This window comes from Cynocephalus volans, chromosome 4 (assembly GCF_027409185.1).
Source record: "Cynocephalus volans isolate mCynVol1 chromosome 4, mCynVol1.pri, whole genome shotgun sequence".
Taxonomy (NCBI): domain Eukaryota; kingdom Metazoa; phylum Chordata; class Mammalia; order Dermoptera; family Cynocephalidae; genus Cynocephalus; species Cynocephalus volans.
The window spans coordinates 167,295,252-167,311,974 of record NC_084463.1 but is presented as its reverse complement, the minus strand read 5'-3'; the positions used below and the strand labels follow the sequence as shown (position 1 = coordinate 167,311,974).

Genomic DNA, 16,723 nt, shown 5'->3' with positions numbered 1-16,723 from the left:
CCCTGGCACACAGCCTTATCCGCGGAACATCAAGACCCGCAGCACGAAGCTGACCTGAACCATGCTGATAAAGTCCTCGCGGAGCAGGATTCCCAAACACCAGGAGCCCTCCCTCCCGTCTCCTTGGATACCCTGGCCACACCCCTCATGAAGCCCAGCCTAGGTCCAAGGGCCCACAGACAGATCGTGGGCGGATGGGGGTGGCCAGGAAACCAGGGTTCAGCCCTCCTCCCCCAACCCACTGTTCCATCCCCAGGGGCCTGGCACAGGGGAGCCCAGACCCCGTGTCCTCAGGCCAGGCCTGATCTAAGATGCCCTCCCTAGCTTGTATACGTGCTGGGCCACCTGCTTCCCTTGGCCAGACACCACCTCCTTCAGGCCCTCACCTACCACACAGCCTCTGCCTGGTGCTGCCCTGGGCAGGCAGGCCTCAGGGGCAGCCAGGGAAGCCCAGTCTGCACCGAGGGTCAGTGGGTCCTCAGGCAGCAGGGAGGCCTTGACGACTGGCAGGGGCTGCTCAAGGTCACCAGGCAAGGCGAGGGCAAAATCAGGCCCCTCTCCCTGCACCAGACCACCATGGGGCTGCCTCTTTCCAAAGCCCCCAGAGCCCACAGCAGGGAGGCCTCAGGAGCCCCTACCAGCCTTCACTGTGAGAGGGTGAGCACAAGGGCTGACCTGGGGAGGCTCCTGAGAGCCCAGCCTGCAACGAGCATCACTCCAGGCAAGGGGCGTGGCCCAGAAAACACCCAGAGAGGGAGCCAGGGCCCTGCGGAGGGAAGCCGAGCTGGTGCTGTCGCTGTGCTGGGCTCCCCTTATGGAGAAGCGTCTGCTATCGGGTCACCCAGCTAGAAAACCGGAGGCTGGATTTGAACTGAGTCGACTCCAGGATCAGGGGGCTCAGGACTGGCTGGCCAGACACCTTCTTGGGGCAACCCTGGGGCAGCCGCCCAGCCTGGGCTCTGGGGCAGGAGCAGGAGAGCACAGGAGCCTCAACGGAGCCAGCAGGCCAGGGCAGGGAGCGGGGTGGGAGTGAGAGTTGCCTCCTGGCGGCTCTGCCCTTCCGGCTTCTGTGCACAGAGCACGTGATGACACTGGTCTCCCCACATGCCCTGCCAGGCCCTGCAGAGCTCTGCCCAGCTCTCTGCTCGTATTTCAGACCAGGAACACCGGGCATATATGTTTCCAAGCCTCCTGGCAATTCTGGGTAGATGTTCCCCAGAGACTGTGCCTCTGGGGCTCAGTTCTGGAGCGCAGTACCTGGAGCCCGAGACAGCACCAGGATGATGACAAATATCACACTTGCCCTAACTGCTGCATCTGCTGGGGTGGAGGGAGCTCTGAATAAGACCCCAGGGCACTGACCTCCAAGGGAATCCCCCCCCCTCCCCACCAAATGCTCACACTCCTACTCATCCCTTTAAACCCCACTGGCTGCTGCTGCTCCCACCCATGCCCCCCCTGGAACAAGACCACCCCAGGAGCTGGCCTGGATATCAGCGACTGCAACCACTGTGGCCTGAGGGACCATGGCAGGCCTGCTCCAGTGGCGGCTTTGTTTGCACAGCATGAACCTACTTCCAAGGGCTGGCAAGGAGGCAGCCCAGGTGGGAGGCAGGCTGCCCACACTGCCCAACTCTGCGCAGGTGCCTTCTCCTTCCTAGGCCCAAGAGGGAGTGCAGGGAGAGCCAGAGATTGCATGGGGTTGCCATCTCGTCCCAGAGATGGAATGTTCTTTGGAAAAGCATAGTGGGCGCTCGCCTGGACCACCCCCATGAAAACCGCGCCTCGACGCAGGCGCTCACACTAGAAACCTGTGCTGAGTCCTCACCTTGCAGCCTCCAGCCAAGGCCACATCCTGCTGGTCACTGCACCAGACCTTGGAATGAGCCAGGCCCTGCCAGCTGACAATTTAGCCATGAGCCAGACAGCAAGCTACTCCCTCAAGTCCCTTGTGCATGGCAGGGAGGCCGGGTCTGAAAGCCAGGCCCAGGGCACCCCAAACAACCCTCCATGAGCCTAGCTGAGTCAGACTCTGCAGCACCGGCGTTGCACCAGCCTGTCCCAATTTAGAAGCACCCTCCCCACAGAGCACAAAACACGCCAACACAGAAAGAGGCCTAAGCAGCTGTATTTCCACGTTGACTTCAGCCCTCGGCCGCCCAAGAGGCCAGCAGAGATCAGCCACAGAGGAAGGCTGGCGCCTTTCCCCCGCTCTTCTGCCCCAACCCCCAAGTCAACAAATGTCACCCTCCCCCCACCCCCATGGGGTCAGGCACTGGAATGACCCTGCTGGCTTTTGTCCCCTCTCACTCTTTCCAGATCCTTCCTGCTTATCCTCAGGCCTTGGCAACCCCTTTCTCAACGGGTGGGACAAATGGACGGTGGGGGCAGCAGAGCCTGGCTTCAGCCTAGGCTGGGCAGAAGGGCCCTCGGGCAGGGCAGGTTTCTGGAGGAAGCTCCAAGAGGTGGCAGCTGCCTGGTGCAGCCCAGTGGACACCGGGGGATGGGGCTCCGGGGGTGCTCATCTGCTAGCAAGACCCAGCTGGGCCTTCCAAATGAGGGAAACAGATCCACACACCCCATCAGCCTCTGCCCTTCCAGAACACAGACAGGGAGGGGAAACCACAGAACAGAACAACGGGCCGGGCCACGGCCTCCAAGAGCCTGGGCAGTGGGCAGCCGTGCAAGTGTGAGTGAGTGGGGTTGGGGGGACCGGGCTGGGGACTGGCCGGCCTCCTCCTGCTGGACTTTGCTCCAATTCTCTGCCAGCGGGTAGGTAGGAGAGCATGCTAAAGCCTGGCGGCCTCGGCGAAGCCCACCCTGTTGTTGTCGCGGTCAAACACCGTGTAGTAACGGCCAATGAAGACATCACCCAGGATCCAGAGTGGGCCAGCAGGTGGGGGGATGTCCATGCCCATGAAGCCACTCAGGCAGATGGTCTTCCCGCCCTGTGACACCTGGAACAGCCATGGCAGTCACCACCGGGGCCCACCCCCACCCCCAGGCCCACTCCAGGGGCGCCCAGGCCACCCTCCCCCCAACCCGTGCCCCACGCACCTTGAGCGTGTAGTCCTCTGCGGACAGACTGTAGGCTTTGCCACCCAGCTTCAGGGTGATGGGGGGCAGGCTGGACACCTTCTCACAGGGGATCATGTACTGGGGGGAGGAAGCGGCTGTAAGGGCCACAGCCCTGGGCGCCCACCCCCTGCCCCAGCCCCGCCCGCACTCACCTCACCCTGGATCAGCGGTATGGCGCCAATGGCCTTCTGCAGCTCGCGCACCTCGTCCACAGGGCCCACCAGGAGGGAGGTGCCCGTGTCCACGATGGCCTCGCAGCCCCCCTGGCACAGGGTCAACCCGCTGCCCACGTCCATCCTGGGAGAGAGAGGGCATGAGTCCCCCACCTGGGCAGGGATGGGCCCTGGGGCGCAAGTCACCTGCAGTCCTTGCCCTGGCTGGGTCTCCTGCAGGAGCGTAGCCCAGATCAGCCAACGCAGCCCAGCTTAGCAGACATAGATGCCTTCCCTCCCCTCCTCAGGGCTGTCAGGCCCCTGTGGGCCATGAGTGGTTGGATGCAGGGTCAGAAGAAGAGACTTGGAGAGACAGAGCAGGCGTCAGACCTGCAAGTGGCATGAGGGGCACAGAGGGCTGGTGGGGTGCAGGGCCCACTGGGCCCCATCCTGATTCCCACCATGTTGTGCACCTGCTGGGTGGGCTGGCAGGTGCCACAGCCTGGGCAGGGCCCGGGGTCCCTGTGTGCTATACCCTCCTGCACAACCAAGGGGGCTGCCCACATCTACCACTCACTGGTCAAGGCGGACCTGCCAGTAGGCCTGGCGGGTGACGTTGACATAGGACAGGGAGCCCTTGTAGTACTTGGAATCGAAACCGCCTAGCATCAATTCACCTCCAGGCTGCACATTTGGGTCCCTGGGAGGAAAAGGAAGGAAGGGGTCAGTTGCCTCCCCATCCCCAAGCACAGGAGGCCAGGAGGTCAAAAGGCAGGCAGAGGGTGAGACAACCATGGAGAGCTTCCTGGAGAAGGAACCTTCCTAGACTGGCAAGGCTGGAAGACCCAGAAGGGAAAGGAGGAACAGAACTTCCTTCTGCCAGGGAGGGGCTCTGATCCCACACCCTATGTGGGCTGCTTGGTGCAGGCCCAGCTCATCCCCGCACAAGAGATCACACTCTGGCCGCCCTCGGGTTCTCCTGGTCCACCAGGAGCCAAGCTTCAGGCTGGGACAGCCAGAGTCAAGGCTGTGGGACTGATGGAACGAGTGCCAGGAGCCCAAGGAAGGTAGACCCTGTCTGCCTGGAAGAAAAACCGAGGCTTCCAGAAGGAGGCAATGCACGCCCTGAGCCGCTGAGAAGGCCTGATCCTGCCCCAGGGTCTTCGCACCCACTGCTCCAGGAGAAGCCCCCACCCGCATCCCCCAGCCCCGTTGGCTCCTCCTTCAGATCTGGGCTTCTCCCAGGGTGCCTCAGGTGGGAACACGACACATTTCCCTTACTGGGATCTGCAGCCCGTAAGGCCTGGGGTCCTTAAACTAAGGGCGAGCCAATTCCAGTGGGCACTGGGAAAGCTCTCCCCACCTGGAACTTTCTGCCGTCCTGCCAGGGTGTCCCCACACTCAGAAGAAGCAGGCCTGCCTGACTCTGTCCTGCCACCTCCACCAGGGCCTGCACCCCTCTCCAACCTTGGTCTTCTGTCCCCACCTCTGAAATCCCAAGTGTAGAAACCTGATCAGCACCCCCGGTCCCTCTGCACCTCACCCACGCCCCACCCACCAAACCTGCTCTTCCGAGCCTTCGGCCCAGAGCCCATCGACCCCGAGACCCCACCCGGCAGCCCCAACCTCAGGCCCTGCCAGCCTGCTGGGCCCTCCTGCCCAAGTGAGGAGACCCTCTTCACCTCACTTGCCTTGCCGGTGCCCCTGCCTCCCCTGTGGCTGTCCCTCTGCGTCCCAGCTGCCAACTGCTAAGAAGTAGTTACTGCCCAAGCAGGAGACGGGAGAGAGGCCACACCACAAATGCCTTGGGGTCAAGGGGAAGGCCCTGAGATGCCAGGTGCCCAGGGGGCATGTGAGAGGGAATCCCACCAAGGCAGCCCGGTCAGCCCCGGAGGGGAGAGTAGAGTGCGGGCTGTGACCAGGAGCAGCTTAGGGCAGGAGGCTGCCCGCTGACCCTGCGCCCGCATCTGGAAGCAGAGCTGGGCAGTGTCACTCCCTCCCCAACACCCGTCGCCCCTCATGTCTGCAGCTCCCACTGAGGACCTGCAGCACCAGCCTGGGAAGAGGAAGCCAAGTCTAGAGAGGGCCACCTGACCACGGGTCGCCTGTGCTTGGGCAGCAGCTGCTGGGGTGGGGTCACCCTGAAGGAAGGGGTCCCCAGCATTCTAGAGAACAGCCAGCACCTGCAGACGAGGACCACAAGACCACTCTCCGTGTGGCGACCAGTGCCCACAGTCTTCCCCCCAATAGCACCTAGCAGGCCCATCCAGGATCACCTCCCTGGGGAAGCCCCCAGCCCCTGGGCATATTCCCCCAGAGCACCTGTCACAGATCAGGATCACAGCCACATCCCCCCAAGGTCATTGGCAGCCTGTGGGGGCAGGACCCTGTCTGCCTGTCGCTAGACCCAGGGAGCATCAGGCAGAAAACACCAGGAGGAACTGCCATCACCCCACCCTGACCCCCAACCCCTGACCCAGGTCCAACTCCTACAGGAGGGAGGCCCCAGCAGACAGCACCTCCTCCTGGGAGACCCTGCTGGAACACAGCCCTCCTAGGGGCTACATGCCTCTCTGTCAGAGGGCAGCCCACTCCTGCCTCCCAGATGTCCTTAGGTCAGGGGTCAGGAGCGGCACCAGCGCCTGCAGGGAGGGCATGGGCAGGCAGCAGGGGCAGCACAGCAACTAGGGATGATGGGAGGCTCCTGGCCCAATGCCCCTCACCCTGACGCCAGCACCCACCTGTTCAGGTAGAAGGAGAAGATGTTGTTGTCCACTAGCTTCTGTCTCATCACGTTGTCGAAGACAGGCAGCACATCGTTGACCGAGATGCGGGGGTACGCCATGCCCAGAATGCCATCAAACTTGGCCGCAATGAAGGTGATGCCCGGCTGCTTGGTGGCCTCCCCAAAGACCTGCCACTGCACTCTGACACCACGCACAGCTGGATTGCAGGGCACCTGCGGGCCACAAAGCCAGCTCAGTGGACAGCCCCTGCCCCACGACGGCAGGAGATGCAGAGAGTGCCCCGAGGAAGGGCTGGAAACATGGAGCCGGATACTGCAGGGGACTAGCTGGGGATGGGATGCAGGGCATGGGTGGGTGGCATCTCCTGGGAGGGAGCACAGAGGGGCAGGCTCCTAGCTCTGCTCAGCTCCGGCCCCTTCCCCTCCCCTTCCCCTAGTGCCAGTCCAGTCTTGGTCCTGCCATGGGCTCTGGGACGAGAGTCTGGGCACCCTGCTGACCCTGCCCGGAGCGGCAGATTCCAACCACACTGCCCCCTGCCCCAGCCTGGGGCCGCAGCTGCAGAGAGGGAGGCCAGAGCAGGATGTGGGAAAGGGCAGGTTGGGGGAGGCTGGTGCCTGACAAGGGCCCGGGCTGAGCAACATCCTGTTGAGGACGAGCAGGGCCCAGAGCAGAGAGAACCCCAGGGAGACCCCAGCAGATAAACCTGGGCAGGAGGGCTCAGAGACAGGGGGACACGAGCGGCCTTCAGGGCAGGCCACTCCAGACAAACAGGACACGACCGAGCCCCTGGGCCACACCCAGCAAGGACTGTTAGAAATAGGCTGGAGAAAGGGGCCTTCCTCACGGACCCCCAGCCCTGCAGGAGGGCTTCGCTGCGGTCACCTCTGCTCAGCAGCCCCCAGAACTCCTGGACCCCTCCTGTGCCCAGCCCACCTGAGCAGCAGACAGCTCCATGGCAGGACCAACTCAGGCGGGGCCCCCAACAGCCACCCTTGTCACTTTCCACCTCCCTCCCACTTCCTCTGTGGCTGTCTCCCCGCCAGCAGCCCCTTTCCCCTCCACCCACTGACTGCAGGACCCCACCCATGCCTGGGCCTGGCCATGTACACCCTGCCGGCGCCTCAACCCAATGCGCCCAGAATGGAACCCAAGCCTCCCCACCGGCACCTCTGCCTGCAGCTGCCCAGCTGGCGGCTGGGGATGAGGCATACCACACCACTACCCAGGGCTGGGGCCTGGACCCACCTGTCGCCCAGGCTACGGTGACTTCTGTGTTGAAATCCTTACCCTATCGGCAGACCCCTGCCCCGGTCGTCTCTACCTGCTCATGGTACCCTGACTTCCAGAGAGTCCAAGCCCTTCCAGCCCTTCTGGGGTTTCTGGCTGTCCCTCGGCCTGCACTCATGCCAGTCCCGCTCCTAATCTCCTTCCTCACTCACTTCTTTACCACCGAGTGCACGAGGCTCTTCCTGCCCCGGGCCTTTGCTCGAGCCTTGCCTGCCTAGCAAGGCTGCCTCCTCCCCTCCAGCTCTCAGCTCACTGCTACAGGCCATCCCAGGAGCTGGGGTCGGGCTGGGGTGCCCACACATGAAAGGAGGGTGAATCCCTGACCAGGGTGAGCACCCCCGGGCCCCAGGAGTGGGCAGGCCCTGAGAGGGACTCACCGACACAGTGTCCTGGCTCAGGTACCCGGAGAGGCTGCCCGAGCCGTAGTGGATGTCAAAGGTGGTGCCGTTCTTCACGTAGGTGCTGGATTTCTTGCTGTTGTACTTGTTATGGATCCCTGCCCCAGGGAGGGAGGGGCTGGTCAGCCTGGGCCCTTGTCACAACCCAGGACCTACAACCCCCCCCAAACTGCCACAGAACCCAGCCCCCAAGATGCTTCCCAAGGTGTGATGTGGCAGTGCCTGGGGGCCCACCACACGAGGGGTCCCGGAACCATGGACTGTGACCGGAGAGCTTCAGTCTCAGTCCAGACCCCAGCTCATCCCGGCCTCAGCCACCACAGCCCCCGGCCCTATGAGGCAAGGCTGTGCTGGTATGAACAGGTTCACCCGGAAAGTAGCACTGTGGGGCAGGACAGGGGACCTGGCCCATCTGGTGTGGCTGAGGCAGGAGCAGCGTGTTGCCTAAGAGGGCCCCTGAGGCCGGGCCACCTCCAGGTGCCAGGCCCACCCCTGTGTTCCTGATGTATCCCTGCCCTCCAGCTATATCCCAGAGGGGCCAGACTTGAGACTGCAGGTGGCTGGCAGGCCCCAGCATCCCAGAGGGAAAGCGTATACATGTGCACGGCCTAGACGGTGGGCTGTGCGGGGGTCCCTCCCCAGAGTCTCCCCATCCCTGCCGCTCTGGCAGCCAGAGACCCCTGAGCATGACTGAGTGCACGGGGGAGGCAGGGTCAGGGCAGTGCAGAGCCTGGCCAGGCCCCCACGGCAGGTGGACATCCTAAAGGGTGCGGGGCCCTGGGCCTTCCCCCTGGCCACCCAGCAGAGGCGTGGGGGCAGTGGACAGGCAGGGGAGCACTCACAGCAGGCGATGTCCAGCAGTTTGCAGTTGACCGAGGGGACCCACAGGTTGGATGAGCCAGTGTCGAAGACAACTGTGAAACACTGGGGCGGGGTCCCGATGCCGATCTCCCCGTAGTACTGGGCCTGGGCAGGGACAAGGCCTGTCAGAGCCATAGGGAGGGTGCCCCGTCTCCTTGAAAAGGCCCCCGGCTGTCCCGGGAGCCAGGCCTTGAAGGCCGAATCTGGAGGGAGGGGCTCTGGGGTCCAGACCTCTGTTGTCATGGCCCAGGAGCTGTCCACTTCCACCCGCCCCCGCCGAGTCTGGTTGTGGCTCTTCCCAGGACCCAGCCCTCGGTCCTTATACCCACAGGTACTGGATGTCTCCAGAGCCCTTGCTACAGCTGCCCACCCCAGCCTGATGCATGGAGAGGTTGGGGAGGGACAACCACATTTGACAGATGAGACCAGTGGTCAAGCCAGTGTGGAGACAGACTTGGCCCTCAACCTGAACCCTGGGCGTGGGAAAGACCTGCCTGCAAGGCCCTTCTGCTGTCAGGGGTCCGAGGTCCAGGAAGAGAAGTGCCTTCCTCCTGGGGCCTCAGGCCTTGCCCTGACCTTGTCCCACAGGGCCACGCCTGGAAAGCTCCCAGGCAGAGGGGTCCAGCTGACTAACAGTCCTGGCTTGGGGTCAAACACCACGCCGCAACTCTGCCTTACCTGCCCTGGGCCTCAGTTGCCCCCTGAGGTCAGAGGATGTGGAGGTCCTGTAGTTCAGGGTCATTTGGGTCCTGGCTGCCTGGGCACCCCCTTCCCTGGGAGGGAGCCTGGGCCACTGGTTGGCTGCAGGGTTCTGGCTCCAGTCCCACCCAGTGTCTCTCCGGCCACTAAGCTCCAGGAAGCAGTGGTGGCTAACTCATGACCGGACAGAAGTGTCCAGATGGGGGGAGGGGGATGACTCAGCAAATCTCCTGGTGAGTGTGTATGTGTGAATGCGTGTGCATGTGTGTTGAGCATGTGAACACGTGTGGGTGTGTAGGTATGTGTTTATGCGCATGAACACATTTGTTTATGTGTGTGTAGGTGTGTTTATGCACATGTATGTGTGTGCGTGTATGGGGTGTATGCATATGCACTTACATGTGTGAATATATGCACGTGTGTGTATGAGTGAATTTATACCTGTGTGCATGCATGTGTGTGGTGGGGGATCAGGACTGGTCAGCCGGGCCCCAGGCACATGGTCCCCCTTTTCCCCCCCGTCAGGTCACATGCCTGTGAGTCTCAGGCTTCCTGTCACAGCCAGGCCTCAGCCCAAGCAGGACAAAGGGTATGGCTGCCCATCCCATCCCCAGCAGGCCATGGGCCCAGAGTGGGATGGCAGTGAGGGCTTCTCGAGGCTTAGGGCAGGGGTATGAGAATGGACAGCCGCAGAGATGCCAGGTTCTGGCCCAGAACCCAGCCCTGGAGCTGGGACCAGGCGGACCAAGCCCCAGCTTCCTACGTGGATTCCAGAATGTTCCACGACTGAGCCTGTTTCTCTACAACAGGGCTGCTGACTGAGGAGAAGACAGTGAGGGCTGGCAGGGTCACAAGGTCCCAGACTGTCCAGCTGGACAAGCAGGGAGACTGAAGCTCCAGGGCCATTCCTAACACCCAGGCAGGCAAGCCCAGATGATCCGAGCTCAAGGGCCCCCAGAGCCCCACTGTGCAGCCTCTCAGGGCCAGGCTTGGGTTTCATTCCAGGCCCCTCCATACCCTGCAGGAGGGTCATGAGGATTAGACCCCCATGCAGCTCTGAGCTGCTGGTCAGTGCTCGGGACATGTGGGGGAGACATCGCCAATGCCAGGCCACCGCCAACTGGCAGTTCCAGTGTGGGGTGTGGTGCTGCAGGGCATGGCTGAGCCTGGGAGCCCCGCCCCCTACGGAACAGGTGGATCTCAAAACCACTGGCTGCCCAGAGCAAGAGATGGGAGCATTTCACCAGATCGCTCAGAACCTTCCCTGAAGCCGGCTCTGCCTGAAGCAGGGCTTACCAAGAGCACCCCCTTCATGGCCCCCACACTCACATCCATGTAGTTCTTCAGCATCTCGGGAATAGGCCCCTGGCCCACGGCGGGCATCCCCTGGGAGTACTTTGAGATGGGGCCCGGAGCGATCAGCTTTTCCACGGGTCCGCCTGCCTCCGACATGGTCCGTCGGATGGACGTGAACTTGTACAGAGGAATTCTGTCAAAATGGGTCAGGCTGTCTTAGGGTGGGGGCTCTGGCAACCGCCCTCCTCCACCTCCCACCCTGGGCGCCCCTGGCAGGGTAAGGGTGGCTCCCCTGCATGCCGGCTGAGGGCCCGTCCGAGAGTGGTCTGCGCCGCACATCCACCTGAAGCAAACTCCTGCCTGTCGCCCAAAGCCTACAGGCCCACCTTCCCCCACATCAGCAGGGGGCAACCCATCACCACCCCCAGGTTGCTTGGGCCAAGTCCTGGAAGGCTCTGATCACCCATTCCCCCCACCTCCACCCAGCTGGGAGGCCAGTGTGCCCCTGTCCCTCCCCAGCCACCCTCGGCTACCCCAGAGGCTACAAAAGCCTGGCTGATCTTCCATCCTTCTTCTGCACTTGCTGTGGTCTCCTCTGGGACAGTGGCCCGTGGGGTCTGTTTAGGGTGTTGGCAGGTGCCTACCACCCCTGCTGTAGGAGTCCCGCTGTACCTGGCCTCCTGTTCACATGTGCTCTCCACCGAGACCCTGCACCCAGGTGGTCCCCACCTCCAGGCCAGCACTGGCAGCTCTGTCAACCCGGCCTCCCCAGGCAGCCTCCTCCGGACCATCAGAAGGGCCTTTAACACCACCTCCCCGCAGAAGCCCGCCTGAACTGCTGCACTCACTCCCACTCCCCACCGCAGCCCAGCCTCATGAGGCCCAGGAGTGACTGCACCTGGGGCACTCCGGGTTCCTGTGCTTCCTCGAAACGTGTCCCTTGGTACCCCTCCTCAGAATATCCCTCCAGAGGAGCCTGGCACCGCCCAGCCTAGGGTGGCCTCGGGGGAGTTAAAAACTGAGGTCAGATGTCCTAAGCTGTAACCCACAGGGCACACGGCAGAGAGAGGGGTCCCTGCCCCCCACCCCATGTGTCTGAGCTTGCTCCTGCTTTAGGAAGAGCTCGCCTGTGCTTTTAATCACTTGGATGAAACTTCCTCCCTACCCCAGGGATTTGAGAGTCCAAGGTCACAGCTGGCTTTTCCTAGCACGTCAAGGGCATGCTCCAGGAAGACGGGATTCTTGCCCCAGGCTCTGGCCTAGGGAGAAGACCACACCCTCTAGGGATCAAGGAAAAAGGTGCCATCATCCCACAGGACCTTGGGGTCAGGCCTGAGGGACTCTGGTCAGCTGCCCACCCCCAGGGAGCCCCCGGCTCCCTTCTCCACTGCTCTCTCTGCCCTTCTTGGGAGAGGGGAGGCCTATGGGTGGGGCTGGCAAGGCTGAGACAGGTTCTCTACAATGGCTCCATTAGAGCTACCTGCCCCCAGGCCGCAGCCCACGGCTCAGTCTCACCCAGCACCACAAACCCGTGCCCCTAGCCGGCCCAGCCAGCTCCCCAGCTCCTGCAACCCTATGACTTCACCCACCTGCCCACGAGTGGCAGGCCCACAGCACGTGGAAGGATGCCCAGGCCGCTCAAAAAGCTCTGGGGGCAGGGGCAGACTGCCTTGTGAGGGGGGCAAAGTGGGGGGATCGGGGGTCCTCGGCCTCGTGCCTCCTCTGCCTGGCTGGCACAACATACGCAGTTCCAGTCCAGGCCTGCCAGTTGATGGCCTCCCCTGGCAGAGGGGGAACAGGTTCCTAGGCCTGAAGAGAGCATAGTCCACACGGGGACAGAGCCCCAGCCCCAGGAGGGGTAAGCTGGACCACTTCCCCATACCTCCTCCTCTCTCCGGGACAAACAGGACTCTTAGGGTCCCCAGGAGGCTCCCCGCTCAGAACCTGTGGCAAGACCCCCTGCAGACGGCGCAAGGCCACACCTCAGTTCACAGCAGGCCAAGGGGACCCAGGGAGCGAAATGACTTGCCCAGGTCCAGGGGGCTCCAGGGCCAGCACTCCTGGGTCTCCCGACTTCCACACGCGGGCCCCGAGTACAGACATCCCAGTCCATCGTCCTGAATCAGCGCCACCTCCTCCCCACCTGCGACGCTGGGGACGCCGGGGGCAGCCCCGACACGGCCACCCCCTGCCTCCTCCCGTCCGACCCCGGTGGCGTGGAGAAGGGGCGTCCGGCGCCTCCACACGGGGTCGCGGAGCTGCGCCCCCGGAGCCCCGCGCCGGCAGGTGGAAGGCCCTGCGGAGGCGGCGCGGGTGCACCGCAGCGCGGCCGGGGCGCGGGGACCGTGGGGACGCGGGGGCGCCGGGCCTCACCTGACCAGGGCGCCGGCGGGCGCGGCCAGCAGGCCGAGGGCGAGCAGCAGGAGGCGGGGGGCCTGCATGGCGGCGGCGGCCTGTCCCAGCGGAGCGGGGGCTGCGCTTATAGCCGGGCTGGCGGCGCAGGAGCCGGGTCAGCTGACCGGCCTGTTTGCACCGGGCGGGTCACGTGGCCGGGGCGGGGCGGGGCGACCCGGGCCCGCGCACACTTGCGCGCCCGCGCACGGCGCTCGGGAGCGCGCCCGCCCTGCTCCCGCCCGTGCGCTCGCTCCGCGCCCGCGTCCCCGGGGCCGCCCCGGTCTGCAGAGTTCCTGGGCCGGGCCCGGGGCGCGGGGCTGAGCGTCGGGGTGGGGGGTGCGGTCCCGGCCGCCGCCGCTGCTTCCCCCGCTGCCAAGCGCGGGCCCTCCCGGGGATCCTCGCACCCGGGCACGCGGGGAACCCCAGCCCTTCCCGGGCTCGCTCGGCGACGCTCGGACTCGCGCTCGCCTCCCACCCGCGCTGTGCCCTGCAGGTGCTGGGCCTGCAGGTCCGGCGCCCACGTTCCACCTCTCCTGGCCCCTCACGGGCCGCCCTGCACCCTCCTCCTGCCTCAGACCCCAGCCTGCATCTATGGGGAATGTGTGGGAAGTGACCTCTGTAGGGGAAAGGCCTCTCTGAGGAGGTGGCGTGTGAGCAGGGACGGGGACCACGAGGGACCCTCCCGAGAGGCTCTCTCTGGGCTGTTTTCTCTTGACTGGTCCTCTCCAGTCCGGAGGCGGACGGGCCCTTGACCCCACTTGACAAACCGAGGTCGTGTGGCTCATGGTAGGGAGGACTGGCAGTCCCGTCTTTCCTTGAGCCGGATCAGGACCCTGGCCCTGGCTGAGTCCCGCCCCCCCAGCCCCATCTAGTCAGTCTGATGGCCTTGGGTTAGGGACCACCGCTTCAGGCTCTGCCTCCACACCCAGACGTTCCACGAATTTTTACTGGGCTTATCTCATATGGTTCTGGATGTGAGGGCAACAGCTAGGGACGAAAGGGTCAAACATCTTTGCCTTTGGAATCTCACCCCATCCCCTGAGGGTCCTCAGTCATCCTTGGTGCAGGCCCAGAAGAAGGACCCTGGAAACTGGGGTTATCACCTGCCTCCCACCGGGCTGGGCTGGCTGGACTTGTGAAGGTGGTCCCGGGTGGCATCCCCTGGGTCACCACCCTAGGTCCCAGGACCTCCAGGGCTGCAGATACCCTTCAGTGGCCTCACCACCTCTGTGGAACCTGTATGGGGCTACTGCAAGCCTCACGGCTCCAGTCAGGCACCTCGGGGGTATTTGTTCTGCTGAAGGACGGAGGGCCCCTCCAAATCAGTAACTCCACCAGAATCAACCCACGGTACAAGGGTCCCAGAGAGAGCCCTGTCCCCTGTGCCTGCTGAATGCAGAGCAAGGCCAGGAAAAGGTACTCCTGGACCAAAGGCCATGGACTCAGCACAGAACTGCAGGGCCTGGACAGCTCAGGCATCCATGGGCCAAGACACCCAGGAGGCAGGCCTGTTGGGAACAGGGTCTCCCAAGGCAGCTTGGCAGAGGCAGGAGTCCTGGGAGTTTGAGCCAGGGAAGGAGGCCAGGGTATGCTCCTGCATCTCTGGCTCCTAGCAGGGGCGGGCAAGGGCTGTAGACACCATTGCCTGATCCTTGACTCTTCAGGTGTGAGAGCCAGGCCCAGACAGGAAGGGGTCTGCCTGGGTGAGTCAGGGGCCAGAGAGGATTAGAAGCCACTCTGCTTGGCCTCCACTCTTGTGCCTCCCAGAGCCTCGTGGGTCAGTCCCTCCAGGACACTGAGCATCCAGGTGTTCATCCTACTCGTAATTATGGAGCACTTACTACCTGGCAGGCTCTGTGCTGCTGAGGGAACAGCATGGAAGTCCCTGCCCTGGTGGAGTGTGTGTTCTAGACAAGGGACAGACATAAAATGGAGCAGGTGGCTCACACAGGACGTTGGAGGCTGGTGCTGAGGAGATCTGTGCAGGGAAGGGTATAGGAGCAGCAGAGAGGAGGATGTGCAATCAGAGAAGCTGGGTTAGAGCAGAGGTTAAGGAGGTGACAGGTTAGAGAACTGGGCAGGAGCCACTGACACCAGGACAGCAGGAGCAGAGACCACAGGGGAGCAGGTCTGGCCTGGGGGTGAGTGAGAGGAAGAGGTCAGAGGTCAGAGAGCAGCAGTCTTGCCAGGTCACACAGACGTCCAGCTGCCAGGGCCACCACTCAGGTGGAAGGCAGTGGTGGCCTGGGCCAGGGCAGTGGCCAAGGGGGCAGTGAGAAAGAGGTAGATTCCAGACGCACTTTTATAGTTGGCCCAGCAAAATTACCTGATGGATCAGGCAGAGGGTGATATGCCGGGGCTCTACCCAAAATGACTGGAAGGATGGCATGGTGCAGCAGAAAAAGCAAGAGCTTAATTTTGGACGTGTGGGGCTGAGATCGTGACTATGGGACACACAGTGTCCTGTCGTGTGGCAGCAGCTGTTTGAGTTGGGAGTACAGGGGAGAGGTCCCAGTGAGAGACTTGAGGGTCACTGCACTCGAGGGTATTAAAATAATAAGACTGGATGCAATCAGGCCGAGGGTAGGTAGATAGAGAACAGAAGTCTGAGGATTGAGCCCTGGGGCCTCCTAGCTTTGGGAGGCTAGAGAATCAAGGGGGAACCAGCAAAGGAGAAAGAGAAAGAGCCACAGGGGACAGGAAGGAAGAAAGCAGCTCAAGGAGGGTGTGGCCTGTGTGTCAGCTGCCTCTGGACTGGGTGGAAGGCAGGAGCGAGCATTAACTGCGGGGTTTTGCAATACAACCTGGACCAGAGCTGTTTCGGTAAAAAGTGGGGGCAAAGTTTGAGAGAGAATGCCTGTTATACTCAATAATGAAGACACTGGGGTGTTGACATAAAGATAGACAAGTAGAAGTGGGGAAGGAGAGTGGAAAATGGAATCTGACACAGACGCAGTGTCTGCAGTGGGGAAAGGATGCTCTTCTCAATGCAGGGTGCCAGGCAATTGGATTGAAGGGTCTTGATCCCTCCCTCACACCATATGCAACAATCCTGATGGATTAGAGATACATGTTAAATGGTGAATCCTTTAGGGGGAAAAAAGACAAAGGAAATCCTCTTCATGATCTTGGACTCAGCAAGAATTTGTTGTTTAAATAGGTCACACGCCCACACATCAATCCTCCAGAAGACACGGCTAGGAGAATGAAAGGAAAAGTCACACACCGGAAGAAAATATTTGCAAAACACACATCTGATAGAGGCCTTGTATGCAAAATATACAATGAACTCTTAAAGATTAACAACAAGAAAACAAACAACCCAATTTTACACATGGACAAATGGTCCTCCGAGTAGACACCTCACCAGAGAAGAACTATAGGTGGCCAATAAGTGTATGAAAAGATGTGCCACATCATATGTCGTTGGGAAATGCAAATTAAAAACAACAGTGAGACTGCACACCTATTTGAATGGCCAAAATCCAGAACACTGACGACACTGGGTGCTGGCGAGGGGGCGGGGCAACAGGAAGTCTCAGCCTTGCAGGTGGAATGCGAGGTGCTGTAACCACCCTGGAGGTCAGCTTGGCAGTTGGTTACAAAACCAAACACACATCCCCTACTGGCCAGTCGCCAAAAAAAACCAAAACCAAGGGCCGGCCTGTGGCTCACTCGGGAGAGTGTGGTGCTGATAACACCAAGGCCCCGGGTTCGGATCCCATACAAGGATGGCTGGTTCGCTCACTGGCTGAGCGTGGTGCTGACAACACCAAGTCAAGGGTTAAGATCCCCTTACCGGTCATCTTTA

The 16,723-nt window shown here is 62.2% G+C and overlaps 1 protein-coding gene across 2 annotated transcripts; it reads right to left on the bottom strand.

The window, feature by feature from the left end:
• Positions 1-2,112: 2,112 nt before the first annotated feature.
• CTSD (cathepsin D) lies at positions 2,113-13,053 on the bottom strand. Of its 2 annotated transcripts, none has more exons than XM_063093569.1 (9): positions 12,892-13,053; positions 10,552-10,711; positions 8,505-8,628; positions 7,642-7,760; positions 5,972-6,189; positions 3,808-3,930; positions 3,231-3,375; positions 3,058-3,156; positions 2,113-2,957 (listed from the first exon to the last, which is right to left on the bottom strand). In XM_063093569.1, the coding sequence occupies exons 1-9, from the start codon at positions 12,957-12,959 to the stop codon at positions 2,790-2,792; spliced, it is 1,224 nt and encodes a 407-aa protein (XP_062949639.1). In that variant the 5' UTR covers positions 12,960-13,053; the 3' UTR covers positions 2,113-2,789. The 2 variants fall into 2 exon arrangements, with proteins under 2 accessions (XP_062949639.1, XP_062949638.1); XM_063093568.1 differs by lacking the exon at positions 12,892-13,053 and adding an exon at positions 12,501-12,646.
• Between the last annotated feature and the right edge of the window lie 3,670 nt (positions 13,054-16,723).

Excerpts from the sequence above, each read along its gene's own strand:
- CTSD (XM_063093568.1), bottom strand. The coding sequence starts at position 12,631 with ATGGACTGGGATGTCTGTACTCGGGGCCCGCGTGTGGAAGTCGGGAGA. Across the intron at positions 10,712-12,500 it reads TTGGCCTGCTGTGAACTGAG|AATTCCTCTGTACAAGTTCA; the intron begins GTGTGGCCTTGC and ends CCATTTTGACAG. Across the intron at positions 3,157-3,230 it reads TACCGCTGATCCAGGGTGAG|TACATGATCCCCTGTGAGAA; the intron begins GTGAGTGCGGGC and ends TCCTCCCCCCAG.